The sequence below is a fragment of the Vigna unguiculata genome, chromosome 5 (assembly GCF_004118075.2).
Source record: "Vigna unguiculata cultivar IT97K-499-35 chromosome 5, ASM411807v1, whole genome shotgun sequence".
Lineage (NCBI taxonomy): Eukaryota > Viridiplantae > Streptophyta > Magnoliopsida > Fabales > Fabaceae > Vigna > Vigna unguiculata.
Window position 1 is genome coordinate 5,117,602 of NC_040283.1, and position 15,078 is coordinate 5,132,679.

General features: G+C 22.4%; 1 protein-coding gene across 1 annotated transcript; it reads right to left on the reverse strand.

Moving 5' to 3' along the window:
- Window positions 1-9,305: 9,305 nt before the first annotated feature.
- LOC114186361 (jasmonate O-methyltransferase-like) lies at window positions 9,306-10,952 on the reverse strand. The gene is made up of 4 exons (XM_028074429.1): window positions 10,786-10,952; window positions 10,290-10,694; window positions 9,927-10,178; window positions 9,306-9,839 (listed from the first exon to the last, which is right to left on the reverse strand). Exons 1-4 carry the CDS (start codon window positions 10,858-10,860, stop codon window positions 9,471-9,473), a joined length of 1,101 nt encoding a protein of 366 aa, XP_027930230.1. The 5' UTR covers window positions 10,861-10,952; the 3' UTR covers window positions 9,306-9,470.
- Between the last annotated feature and the right edge of the window lie 4,126 nt (window positions 10,953-15,078).

Sequence of the window (15,078 nt, forward strand, 5' to 3'; positions counted from 1 at the left end):
AAAAACCCAAAATGCTTATTCAATTTTAAGTGAGGGTAATCTAGACATCTACCAACCGTATCTATAAACATGAGATGACACAGTATCACTTATTTTTTTTATATAGAAAAAGTAAAATATTTATTATATATCTTTTAGATTCTTAAACAATAACGAATCTTTCTCAATTTATATTAAAATGTAAATTTTAAACTTAATTAAATCTTAGAAAGACTTGACAAAAAGAAATGTTGTATCTTTGTAGATATTATAATTAATTTGTTTTACTAAAGTCATGCGATTGATATCTATTTAAAAATTTAATACAAAGAAGGACAATGAAGCTAAAGTAGAGCCCAGACTCCACCGAATAGGGCCATTTTGAATTTCTAGACTAAACAAAATTAATGCAAGTAATTGTAGAAAATAATTATAAAGTAAAAGTTGAAATAATAAGTTAATTGCATCTTAATAGAAAAATTTGAAATTGGTGATGGTGAAAACGGTAAGATTTCACTCACCTTTGTGTTTTTTATTTGGTTTCGGTGTAATTGAACCGAAAAGAGTTATAAATTTTGTTTTAAAATTTTTTTCGTAAAGAATATTTATAAATTTTATTTTAAAAAAAAATTTACAAAAAGTTACTACAAATTTTCTTGTTAAATTTCATGCTAAACGAACGTTCTACCATCTAAACTACATCCCTACATATTTTGAAATTAACTAACTATTATTATACCTTATTAAATTTCTTCAATGTAGTCATGCAAGACATCTATTAAGATTCTAAATACTCTGATCAGAATTTAAGTTTGATAACCATTTAAAAATATTAAGAAATAAAAATAATTTATGTAATTTAGAATCTATTTTATCATACAAAAATTAATTTTAACTTCAAATATATTAATATATTATAATACACATATATATTTTCCTTCAAAATACATTTTTTACATCCATAAAATTCAATTCGAAACTGTATTAGTTAAAGCCACTTAATGAAGTTTTAACTCTAAGCCATTAATTAAGTTTAAGAACATCTAACTAAGCTATTAACGCTCATGATTACAACCACCAAACTTTTGACTTTAAGTTTGAAAATTATGTTCTCTAGGTCGGCTTCATCTATTGTTTCAACATTTTTTTTTCTTAAATATATATCTGGTTCATATTTTTTGTTGTTTTTATTCAATTTGGTTATCATTTTCGTTTTGTATCCAATTAAGTTCTCATTTTTGTTAAATTCTAATCAATTTGGTCCTTTTGACTAACAGTGTTGAAATAATTAACGTTTTTTAATAGTACATGTCACATATCAGCTTCTAATTTTTTTATTTTCTTTTAAATATTTTAAAAAAAATATTTATTTTTTTTAATTAAAAAAATTATTTTCAAAAAAAAATTATTCACGTGTCAAGTCAATATTGTACCACGTGTCAATACTAGTGCCACGTATTGGTTTGTGACTGTGTTATTTTTTTTTTGATCAATTTAGTCCCTATATTCGTTATTTTTGTTTAATTTAATCTTAATTTTTGTTAAGATAAATCAATTTTGTCCATTTCAAATTGACACCAAATTTAATATCTATTATACAAATTATATTAATATTTTTTCTAAAATTGACATTTTTATTAATTATTTTTTAAATTCAATTATAAATTCTTACATTTAATTATAAATTGAATAAAATTCTTATATTTAATTACTAAATAGAATATATTTACTTAAAATATTATAAGAATATAAGTATTAAATGTTTTTTTAATATTTATATTCTAAAATACTTTTAAAATTGATATTTAAAAATATTTTAGAAAAGTAAACTAATATTTGTAAAATTAACATTTAAATATAAAATATTTTAGATTTTAATATCCAAAATGAAATAAAAATATTAAATATTTTAGATTTAAATATCAATTTTATATGTTAATATATATTTTTAAATTTTTAATAATTATATTTTAATAATATTTAAATAATTATATTATATTTAACAATTGAATATAAGAATTATATTCAATTTATAATTAAATATAATAATTTAAAATTTAATTTGAAAAATAAATAATAATAATGTCAATTTTAAAAATTAAATTGTTCTATTTTAAAAAAATGGGACTAAAATTAAATAAAAATAAAAATATGAGGACTGAATTGAACAAAAATAACGAATATTAGGACCAAATTGAACAAAAAAATAATAATACAACAACAAAGTGACACGTGACACTAGCATTGATACGTGATTGTGACTTGACACGTGGACAGTTTTTTGAAATTAATTATTTAAAAAAAAATAAAAATTTAAAAATTTAAAAAAATTTAAAAAAAATAATAAAAAAATGAGCTTACACATGACATATACTGTTAAAAAATGTTAACTATTTAAACACCGTTAGTCAAAAGGACCAAATCGACAAAAAATTGACAAAAATAAGAACCTAATTGAATACATAACGAGAATGAAAACCAAATTAAATAAAAACAACAAAAATAGGAACAGATGAATAATCTAATCTAAACATGTGAGGTTGGGAAAACAATTTTAATATAATCTAACCTAAGCTAGGATTTAGCATCTTAATCATGACTTTTAGCAAAGCGTATATATCTTCAAGACAAGTAGGGATGGCAACGGGGCGGAGCGGGTACGGGTATCATGATCCCATCCCCATCCCCATAATAAAAATTCATCCCCATCCCCAAACCCAACGGGTATACAACTTTTGACCCATCCCCATCCCCACCGGGTAACGGGTATTTTCTTATACCCATACCCATACCCATTTTTTTATTGTTCCATATATCAATTAAATATTTTTTATAAAAAAAATTTAAAAATCACACCAACGGAATCATGATACTATCAAAATATTCAATATTAAAATAACATACTCTTTTTTATTTTCATGATGTCAAATATTAAGAAAAATATTATAATAGTATAAATCTCAAATTAAAGTATCAAATAACAACTAAATAAAATTCAAATAATTATATAAAAGCTAAAAAATTACACATTACTAAAATTTTATAATAACCAAAATATTTATTAATTTTACAAATGATCAGTGGTTTCATTTGCATTCGATCCACCTACACATAGAAAAAAAATGAAAAATTAGATATGATATAATAATTGAAATTGAAAATTTTAATTACTAGAATATAATGTACCTTCTTCATCAGATTCATTTTCACTCATGAGAACATCTTTTCCTTTTAATTTTTTAACACCTACAAACACCAAATGTAGAATATTAGATGAGAATTCACAAAAAATACTAACAAAAAATATTAATAAATTTGAGTAGATGGATTCAATGGAGATTGACTGTCATTATTGGAACTTTGAAAGGGAGTTGGTTGTTGTGAACACTGTGGTGGACTTGGTACCTACAAATCTTGATCTCCTGTGCTCATTTTCTCTAGAAACTAACATACGTAACAAAAAAAATCAAACAAAGTAAAAAGGTTAATTTCTTTTTTAACAAAATATAAAAGGAAAACCAATAATCAAGTTTAAAAATATTTCAAATATTTTTTATACTATTAAAAATTTATATTATACCACTTAAACGAAATAGCACAAATAACAAAATTAAATTAATAATAATTCAAATTTAAACATAGATTCTTCATCTTTTGATCTTGAATTAAATTAAGGATTTATGCAATTGAGCACTTAAAATTGAGAATTAAACATTATCATGAAACAAAAAATAAATAATAAATAAAATTATCATAAAGGAGTAAAGATAATTAAATGTGTGACCCAAATTTGAGAATATCCATTTGAACATAACATAACGGAAAAAAAATGTATAATTAAGATTATGATAAAAGGAAAAGTACCTTGAAGATCTGCTTAAACCTTAAAGAACAAGCCAAACAATTAAAAGAGAGTAAAAAAGTGTATAACCAAGTAACAAAAAGAAGAGCTACAAAATAAGAGTCAAACATTTTCATGAAAATAAATAAATAAATAAAGATAATCAAATGTGTAACCTAAAAATTATTTCATAGAATGAAATTGAGGAACACCTATTTGAACATAACCATGTACAGAGAGTAAAAATTATGTAATAAGAAGAAGAAAAATTACCTTCAAAATTAAATATTGAAAAACAAACCAGACAATTGAGAGAGTAAACAAAGTGTATAATAAAAAACAAAGAGAATGAGAAATATGTTATATATATATATATATATATATATATATATATATATATTATATTATATTATATTATATATTATATTACTATGTATATATATATATATTATATGTGTGGATATCTTATGTTTATATATATATATATAATTATTTATATATATTATATTATAGTATATATTATATTATTATTATTATGTATATATATTATATGTGTGGATATCTTATGTTTATATATATATATATATATATATATATATATATATATATATATATATATATATATATATATATATATATATTTATAGATATATATTTATTTTAAGTATATATTATATTATATTATATAATAATATAAATATAATAATATATATTATATTATTATGTATATATATTATATGTATATGCGTAGATATTTTATGCTTTTATATATATATATATATATATATATATATATATTTCTTTTAAATTTTTATAAATTTGTAATGTTATAAATTTGTTTATAAAAGATCTCACTAGTTAAATGATTAATTTGTTTTACGTATATATTATATATATTATATTATATTATTATGTATATATATTATATGTATATTATATTATATTATATTATATTATATTACATGTATATGTGTAAATATATATATATATATATATATATATAAAAGTATATTTTATTTATATGTATATATACTATATTATATTATATTATATTATATTATATTTTATGTGTAAATATATTATTTATTTATATATATTTTTTAGATTATTTAATAAATTATAAATAGTTTAGTAATTTAAGCGGGGACGGGTATTTGGGCGGGTATATATATATCCCCATCCCCAGTTGAAAATTTCGGGTATTACCCATACCCATACCCATACCCAGTCAAAGCGGGGATTCCCCGTCAAAACGGGGACGGGTTCGGGTGATACCCACGGGCACGGGTTTATTTGTCATCTCTAAAGACAAGGAAATCATAATTTATTGGACACGAATTAATACTCCAATACAATTTAGTCAAAAATAATCGTGAAAGCCACATTCAAGACATCAATTGTAGAGATTTCTATGGAAGAAACAAACTAGTTAAACTGGTAATATTAAATATTTTCTTAACAGTTCTAAATAATGAAAAATTGTTACTTCATGATAAGATTTCAATACATACAAATACAAAAAAATTGAATATGCATGTGTCTTTTGTTATCACACAGCGAAAAAAAAAGACATTGAATTTCAAAGTAATCATATTTCGTATAATATATTTATAATGGGATGTCTTTCGTGTATTTAATTAAGTAACATATTTGTTTGCACTTTATTTTGATTAAATTAAACTTTTTCTTCAGTAATATATATATATATATATATATATATATATATATATATATATATATATATATATATATATTTATTTATTTATTTCTCCTTTATACTTTCAATTTATTTCATTTAAAAAATATAGAGAGGAACACTGCCTTTACTTTCCTATATATATATATATATATATATATATATATATATATATATAGATATATATAGATATAAAAAATAATAATAACAAATATTATAAATAAATTAAGCACTGTACTGGATATGACATTTTATTATTTGTTATATAGAAAAAGTCATGAAATTTAAGGACTTATTTAAGAATATAATAACTTATACGGTTTTCTTACAAAAACAATAAGAGATAATTGATAAATTGAAATATACAGTGATTAACAGATAAAGAGTGTTTAAATTTTGTGAAACATTGAGTGTAGGAGTACTGTTCAGCATTTGTGGAACATTGATGTGAGTTAAATACTAATGTTATTATGAAAATTATCAAACTACAATTTTATATTATAATGCATTTAAATTGCACGCGACTTAGATGCAATAGTTATTGAGTTGAAAATAATGGCGTAACAGATTGCATACATTTAATTCAATTACCCTTCTTCATATAAAGAGATGAAAGTAAGCTCTAAATTAGAACACCAATTTTGAAAAATATTCAACAGTGTTCCTTTTTTAATCTTGAACTCAAGATTTAAATTTTGATAAAGTTCAGCCTAAAATACACAAAATAAATATACAACATACAAAATATACAAAGACAGTTAAAATAAAAATATATATATACGCAGTTCACAAAATAAATGGTACATTTTTATTGAAAATAAAATTTTAACATATATAAAAGGACAACTTCATTAACTTCCCCAACTAATATCAATGAATCTCTCATCTGCTTCTCATCATCTCATATTTTAGTTTATATAATTTAGAATATTAATAAATAGATTTAAGGTTTTAGCCTCTAAGATCGATAATGTGGAAGTTTTGATGTAAAACCCTTGTTATTTTGTCGAAAAGTTCATTCTAGTTGGGTCTGCGGTTGTTAATTTTTTATTGAGTGTGAACTTTTATCCTTTATTCTATCTGTTATTGTATTTACTAGCATCTTTTTTTCTTTTCCTTTTTTTTGTATAAGAGTTGGGGCAATCCTATTGTCCCTTTTTTCAATTCATATTTTGTATTGGTGATAAAAAAAAATAACATAGGTGTTAGCACAATATAACAAAACAGTAAGAGATAATTTTGTTTACTTAACCAAATGTTCGTCCAATGAATTTGCATAATTCTAAAACCAAAAAAGAAGATAGATTTGATAATCTAATTGGCTCAAATTGAATTTTTCTCTTCATTTCTTATGCCAAAATTTATGTTTATAGTTCAAACAACATCAGAGTGAACCAATTTGCCTCAAATAACTAAAATTTAAACTATCCAAAGTACTCAACATAACATAAACAAGCCAAACATGTAAATTTCAATCAATCCATAAGACCTTTATAAAATCAATATTTGTTTGCCATATCATTACTACAATCAAATAATTTATCGTAGAGTAATTTCCTTACCTGCAATGTCTATCTTTAAGGCTAAATTTTCAAACTCCAAGTAATAAAATTACTTAAAACTTAAAGACCTAGAACAAGATATCCAAATATAACAAAATTCCAGTATATGATAAAACAAGTTTAGAAGATCATTTTTCTCAACTGAAATCCATCAAGATTGATTACAAAAAATAAGAGAAAAAAAATCTATAGAATAAATAGAAACTTATTATGTTTCAAAATATAATCAAATAGAAATGTTCTCTGGTTCCTCAACTACTGTGAAGTGTGATGATCAAATTATGGAAGAGATGTGATATGGAGATGAGATAAAAGAGAAGGGTTGGAGAAGTTTGTTGAGAAAGGAAAGAATAAAAGAAAAGAAAGAAGAAAGGAAAGGAACAAGGAGGGACAGGGGCAGTGGCATGACATCATATCGTGTATGAAAGTATCTCTTTTTTAAAATTAATCAAACATAAATTGTGCTCAAAATTCAATTAGTCAAATAGTAAAATAAAACTTAGAGAGTAAAAATATATTTACTTGTGTTTGTATTTCAATATAAACATTTGAATTTTAACAAATTAAAATGAAAATTAAATGTTATTTCTTTATTTTAAAGGAATTTTGTAAAACAAAAATAATCATTACAAGAAATTGTTTAACTACTAACAAAAATTAACTAATAGAAAAAAAAAATCGTTGATAAATAAACTTAGGGTGATATTTTATCCACAAATTTTATCACTTTAATTACCAACAAAAACAAAAATATTCATGTGTAATGAATTCGTTGGTAAAAATAAATTAAAATTTTTATTATAGATGGATACTAGATTTGTCCATAATTTAGAATTTTTATTGTTTTTATCGACAAATTTGTTCGGTAAAACAGGTGTTAAAGTTTTTTCTATGTGTTTTTAATCATGGTAAAATTTGTTGGTAATTGATTTTATTTTTTATTTTTTAAATCCATTTGGTAAATCAAATGGTAGTGACTTTATTTTTTAATTCACCAATAATTAAGTTTTTTTTTAATTCATCGGTAACTATTTTTTAAAAATCTGTTCCATAATTAAAATTTTTTAAAATTTGTATGTAATTGAAATTTTTAGAAGCATGTCGATAAAATGAGTGTCACATTTTTCGTCAAAAGTCTAACAAAATATTTATTATAAATTAATTAAAAATGAGTGAGAAGAGAGAAGAAGTTTGGTCATCACTAATTATTCAAGAATTTGATCATCAAGAATTAATGATGAGTTTCTTCTATTTATCAGTAAAATTTATTGATAAATAAGTTTATTAGATGTTTGATCATTAGTAATTTGTTAATAATTTCAATTTACTGACATATTTTTATGATTACTGTCAAATTTTTTCCATCTTTATACTTTTTTTAGTGGATGGTTTAATATATTTGAAAAATTAAATTAAAAAATATTTTAAAGAGTTAAAAATCCAAAAATTACTTTAAATAAATTAAAATTAGCATTTTCAGAAATGAATAAAACTATGGATTAACCTAAATCATCATGAGTTTGACTATTAAAAAATTAAATTTTGTAGTGTATAGAGATTTAATATTTGACTTCACTCAATCTGAATAAAAAATACCAACACAATTATAGAAATAAAATAAAAAAAATACAAACATTAAATTTGGATTAAATTTGTTTCTATTCATGTAAAATTGGTCGGTTTTTAGGTTAGTTTCTTTAAACAAATTATTTATTTTTCATGTTATAAACTATGAAAAAATGTTATCGGGCACTATCAAATGTTGTGAGATTTTAATTTTATTGCCTATAAAATAAATTTTTAATCGTTATATCTTCGGAAAAACTATATTGCTTTTCTTTAGTTTTAATTTTTATTTCAAAACAAGTAAATAAATAATATTTATTTAAAATCTTAAGATTTTTTTTAATCTTTATAAGAAAGTATTATTTTGGATTTTTTTGAGAGTATTGAAGATATTGTTAGTAGTGGAAGAAGAGGTGCCCTATGTTTCTTGTTGTAAATTTTGGTTAAGTATGGAGAATTGTTAAGGGTAAGTTGCTCTAGGGCTATGCTTGAGGCCTGTTCCATGACAATTAAGGGTACCAATGTATGAATTTTGGTATTGTGGATGAGGAATTGTATAAATAGCTCTGACTAGATAAATAAAAATAATAAACTATATATTTGTATAAACAAAATTTATTATTAATCCTCCCAATTATTTATTATAAAAAAATTTGCACACACCAAACTTATACAGATTCTGCAAAATTATTTATCATAAACCCTCTTTAAAGATTTGTGACACACATCTTAACCCTGAAGAGTGTAGCATTTCCTACTATTTCATGCTCCTTAACTTTATTTCACCAAATCGAAATTAAACTACAAAAGAACTATTCGAATACATCTATGAGCAAGTTTTTGTAAGAGATATCATCAAATTAGCATATTCCAATCTCTCCACCTTCATTAGTTCGACAACTTTCTTTTGAAACCTAATGAACAATTCATTCATAACTTTTGTACCAAAGTTTGCAACCAAGAGAGGTTCCATTACAGCTCTTATGTACCTCGTTATGAATTCGGCTCTTATATCTCCATCAACAGAAAAGTCTTCACCATCTTCAATTTTTCTCCCATCCCAAGGCACCATGTCAATCTCTGATTCTTCAATAAAGAAGGAACCTTCCTCTTGAATCACCTCTCTTATTTCTTCCATTGTTGCTTCATATGTTGGTATGTTAAAGGAGTCTAATTTTTCTTCTTCAATCAAACCCTGTAGTGTATATGTGTTATATTTCAAAGACTATATATTAATTTCACGAAACAACAACCTCTAAATTAACAAAAGAATGTTATTTACCTCTAACAACATGTCACTAAGTGTTAGACTAATTGTTTCAAAAATGCTTCTTCTTGGAGTTTCGGTTTTGACAAGTAATAACAAGATCATTGCTCCTCCAGGCACAAGTTCTTCCGAACGTGATTTCAGAAACAATTCAAAGTCTTTTTGGAATTGCTTAAGGTATATTTTGTATACTGATGGAGGACTTGTAGTAACTATGTGGCAGTTTCCCTTGTTAAGTGCCTCCTTACTCAATCCCAAAAATGGATCCTGTACATAATCAACATATATAAGCTAGAAATAAGAACCAAAACAAATCAAACATGTTTAATCTTCTTTATCACAACATCTGAATAAGCTTTAAGGAAGAAAATGAGAAACCTGAGAGAGCCAGTGCACACTGTTGGCAGAATGAAATAGGTTTATAGAATTACTAGGAAAGAGTCTCCCATAGAAAGATCCAGGAGTGGCATTGATAAAGCATGAACCAGACTTGTGACCCTTATCTTGCACCAATTTGGTGTAGAACTCAGGAAGTGACTTGAAGATGGTGTTGAAATCGTTTCCATATAAATCATTGAGATATAATTGGAATGTTGGTGGTTCATGATTCAAACCAACGCATGCAGCATGAACAATGTCAATAATATTTGATATTACAAGAAGAGTGTTTGGTCCCACAGAACAACCTAAATCTGCCACTTTCATGCACTTTGGAGAAGAATGCCTATATAGTCTTCTTATTGCTTCTTCAAGCATGGTTTTGGCTTTAAGCATCATTGTTCTCTATAATAAAATCAAAGTAGATCAGTATACTATAAAAAGATAATTATGCAGAAAAGTTATTAGATTTATATTGTGAAGAAAAAAATAATACTTGTAGTGAGGAATTGTTGGCATAACTCCTTTCTCCCTGGCCACCAGTCATGTGAAGCAAGAATTCTCTTTCCATTGATGAGGCACCAAATGAATATCTCACCACCTAGTTATCGAGTATGCTATTATTTCATACCTTATCTTATCTCTTGCTACCTCCTTCTTCTATGCTTTTCTCTACCTTCAATACTCTGCTTCTTCCACCCCTTTTTATAGCAAAATCTTCAACACCTTCTTTCACTCAATTTTAATTAAATTTTACTAAAAATCATAAATTTAATTTTATGATCAAAATAATATAATCAATTTCTTGTAATAGAACTTCAAACATTGATTTGAAATGTTTTTTATTTGTTAAATTCAAATGTTAATGTAGAAAATTAGTGTGTATTCATGTATAAAATGGTAGTAAGAAAAAAATAATGTTAAATAAAAAAAGTTATGTAATTTTAAAATCTAAGTTGTAATGAAAATCATTTTAGCTTTAAATATAATAGTATATAAGTTATACACATATGTCTTTTAATAAAATAATATCAAATCATTTATATACTTATAATAAATTTGCTCATCGGTCTAAAATAAAAACATTTAAATAGCAGATTAAATGGATTAAAATAAAAATAATATAATTTAATGTACTCAACTTTTTATGTTTATCTAGACTCTATTTTGATAATTACAATTTAATATAAATAAATTCTTAACAGTTTATTATTTATCTAAGATGTATGTCAACTTTGTTCACGTCGGCGAACCTACGTTATGGCATAGGGACCTACGTTATGGCATAGGGGTATGGCTACTCCAAGTTTACTTATACTTACTTAATTTATTATATATTTTTAAATATATTTTTTAAAAAATTAATATTTTTAATATATTTTATATATTTAATATTTAAAAAATTATATATTAATGCATAAGATATTTTATATTGTCTATATTTACTTTTGAATTTGATCTTTTGAATATTTTTAAATAAAAATAATTATTTTTTTAATATTCTTTTTAAGTCATCACTTGTTTAATTTAATCATCTTTTTATTTAATTATTTTTTTAAACTTAATTAATATAAATGAAAATTAATTATAGTAAAATAAAAATTATTTATATTTAATTTTATAAGTATAATAATAATTATTTTATTATTTATTATTATTATAAAAATAAATACAATATTTTATTAGTTTATATAAAAGATTTGAGATTACTCTTTTAGTTTTAGTTCAAAAATATCGCGTTGATCTTCTAGTTTTTTTAGTTTCAACTTGGTCTCATTTTTTAAAAGAATAATGTTATCTGGTCTTATTTTTGTTAAATTTCTTCAATTAGATCAAGATTTTTCCATAAAAATTGAAGTGTAAATAATGATAGTTTTCTTTGTTGATATAACTAAGATAATTTCATTGTCAAATGATTGTCAATTTTGATGAAAACTCTTTACTTCGCTTCAAAAACATTAATAAAAATAATCAAATTATATCAATTTTTAAAAAATCAAGACTAATTTTAGATTAAAAAATTTAGAGGATTAATATGATAATTTTGGACGAAAAAATAGACAAAAAATAATTTAACAAAAATTTTAGTATCCCAAAATTTTGACCAAACATCCGTGAATTCATAATTCATTCCTAAAGAAGGATTAACCACGCCTTTGGAAAATTTTCTTCAAAATACATTTTTTAACATCCATAAAATTCAATTCGAAACTGTATTATTTCAAGCCACTTAATAAAGTTTCAATTCTAAACCATAAGTTATGTTTAAGAACATCCAATTAATCCATTAAAGCTCATTGTTACCATAAATTTTCAATTCTAAACCAAGCTTTTGACTTTTAGATTGAAATTTCTGTCTGCTACTATTTTAGGGCGGCTTTGGTCCCTTCTTGCAACATTTTTATTATTAATTAAGGATTAAGGAATAGTATTTAAAATATATCTTTAATCAAATGTATAATACAATGAATAATTTTTAGTCCAATAATTTAAACAAAAAGCCATACAAGTATATACAAGTATACGAAACTATATGAATTATTTGAACAAAATAAAAGTAAGTATATTATACTAAATATTTGAAAAAAAAAACATTTTTTACTAAGATCAAATATAAATAAACTTTTTATGGATTTTTTTTTTGTTAAACGATAACATGTGTTACTGTCTTGATATTTTTTTAACATTTTTTTTTTTCACCTTCCACCACCTCTTTTCTTTTTCACCGCAATCTCACTCATTGACTCCTCTAAAATTAGCATTATGAAAATGATTAAAATGAGATGTAAAAGTTTAGTTTTATATCTGAAGTTGGAGATGAGAGTATTGATCCCCATACCTCTACCATGTGTACTTCCTCATGTTTTTAGATTAGTTAAAATCTATTAAAAGTGTAAGTAAATTTTCTACAATATGGCAACTAATTAAGATTTAAATTAAACTAACCCATTATTCTAAATACTCTAATCCGAATTTAAGTTGGATAAATAGATCGATTTTAACCATTTTTAATACAATTATAACTGAAGTTTCTGCAATATAGGCAAAAAAATTTATATGATTTTAAATTAAATTCAAGAAAATATTAATTTATAATTTATTGGAACCATTACTTTACAAATATGATAGCAGTGCAGAGATTGTATGTCAACGATTTTTTAATAATAATAAAGGACAATTAAAATTGAAATGATCTCTTCAAAACATTATAATTATAATAAAAATTATAATTATAAAATTATTTTGATTTTTATTGATTCTCATAATTATACAATAAAAATACTGTCAATTTTTTTTATCATTTTCACTAATTATGAATAGTTTCTTATGTATGTTGAAATTTAAAAAGCTGGTTTTAAAAATATAAAAAAACGAAAAAAATATAAAAAATATAAAATTGATCTATAATATTAATTAATTCATGAGGTTTAAATTAATTTATTTTGTAAGAAGTGTAATATAAATTGAGCCATTCTATTAAAGTATTTCTTAATTTTGACATTGTTCCGGGGGATTTTGAGAATTTAAGGATTCTGAAATAATATAACAAATATTTTTTAAATAATTTGAAAATATAAATATTATAAGATAGGCACTTAATTCATTAAAAACGTTATATTATTATTTTATTATTCTTATATTATATTGTTTCTTTAATTTACATCTTCAAATAAAAAATAAAGTATGATATGCATACATATTTATATATAAAGTAGATATATCTTCTCATTTTTTTTCGGATCTAAAGTAGATATCTTCATTTTTTTTGTCGGATCTAAAGTAGATATCTTCATTTTTTTTTTTGGATCCTGGTTGCTAAAATAATCATCGTTATAAATAAAAAATTATAATTAATTATTAATTAGTTAAAGATTAATTTAAAAATTAAGTCATTTGGGTAATTAAAATAAGTGGTTAAATTTTAGTGATCAATTTTTTATAATAACCTAGATCATAATAGCTAATTTTAAAGACCAATTTAATGATCAATTATAATTTTTTATTTATAACAGTTACTACAATAATTTATAGTTTTGTAAATTAGTATTTAAATTTGTTATTATAGTTACTAATCATTATTGGTTATTATTTAGAAGTTTTATTGAAGTGATATATCTATATTTTTAGAAAACTATTCTTTCAAAATTATTTGGATTATATTTTATCAAATTTGAGTAAACATGTAAGAAAATTGTCTTATTTCTTTCATACTTTTAATTCATTTATATATTTGTATTTTAATTTAATTTTCGTATTTTGATATCTAAAAAATAAATTTGTTACTATAATTACTAATTATTATTGGTTACTAAAATTCATCACTATTTAGAAGTTTTCTGGAAGTGATATATTTATTTTTTAGAAAGCGAGTTTATATTCTTTTAAAATTATTTGGATTATATTTTATCAAATTTAAGTAAACTTGTAAGAAAATTGTCTTGTTTCTTTCATACTTTTAATTGATTTATGTATTTGTATTTTAATTTAATTTTCGTATTTTGATATCTAAAAAATAAATCCAATTCTGTCATTATTGTCTGTTATTGCCAACATATAGTTTTATATGAAGGCTTATAAATTTGTTCTTTTTTGATTACTAAACTAAACTTTTAATATTTTCCTTTACAATCGGAATTTTATTTGTATTTTTATCTTCTTAAAGACATAACTTTTTAAATATATTATCATATATCATGTTAAGTTATAATGAATTGAAATTTATTTAAAGCACATTTATATATATATATATATATATATATATATATATATATATATATATAAAATACAT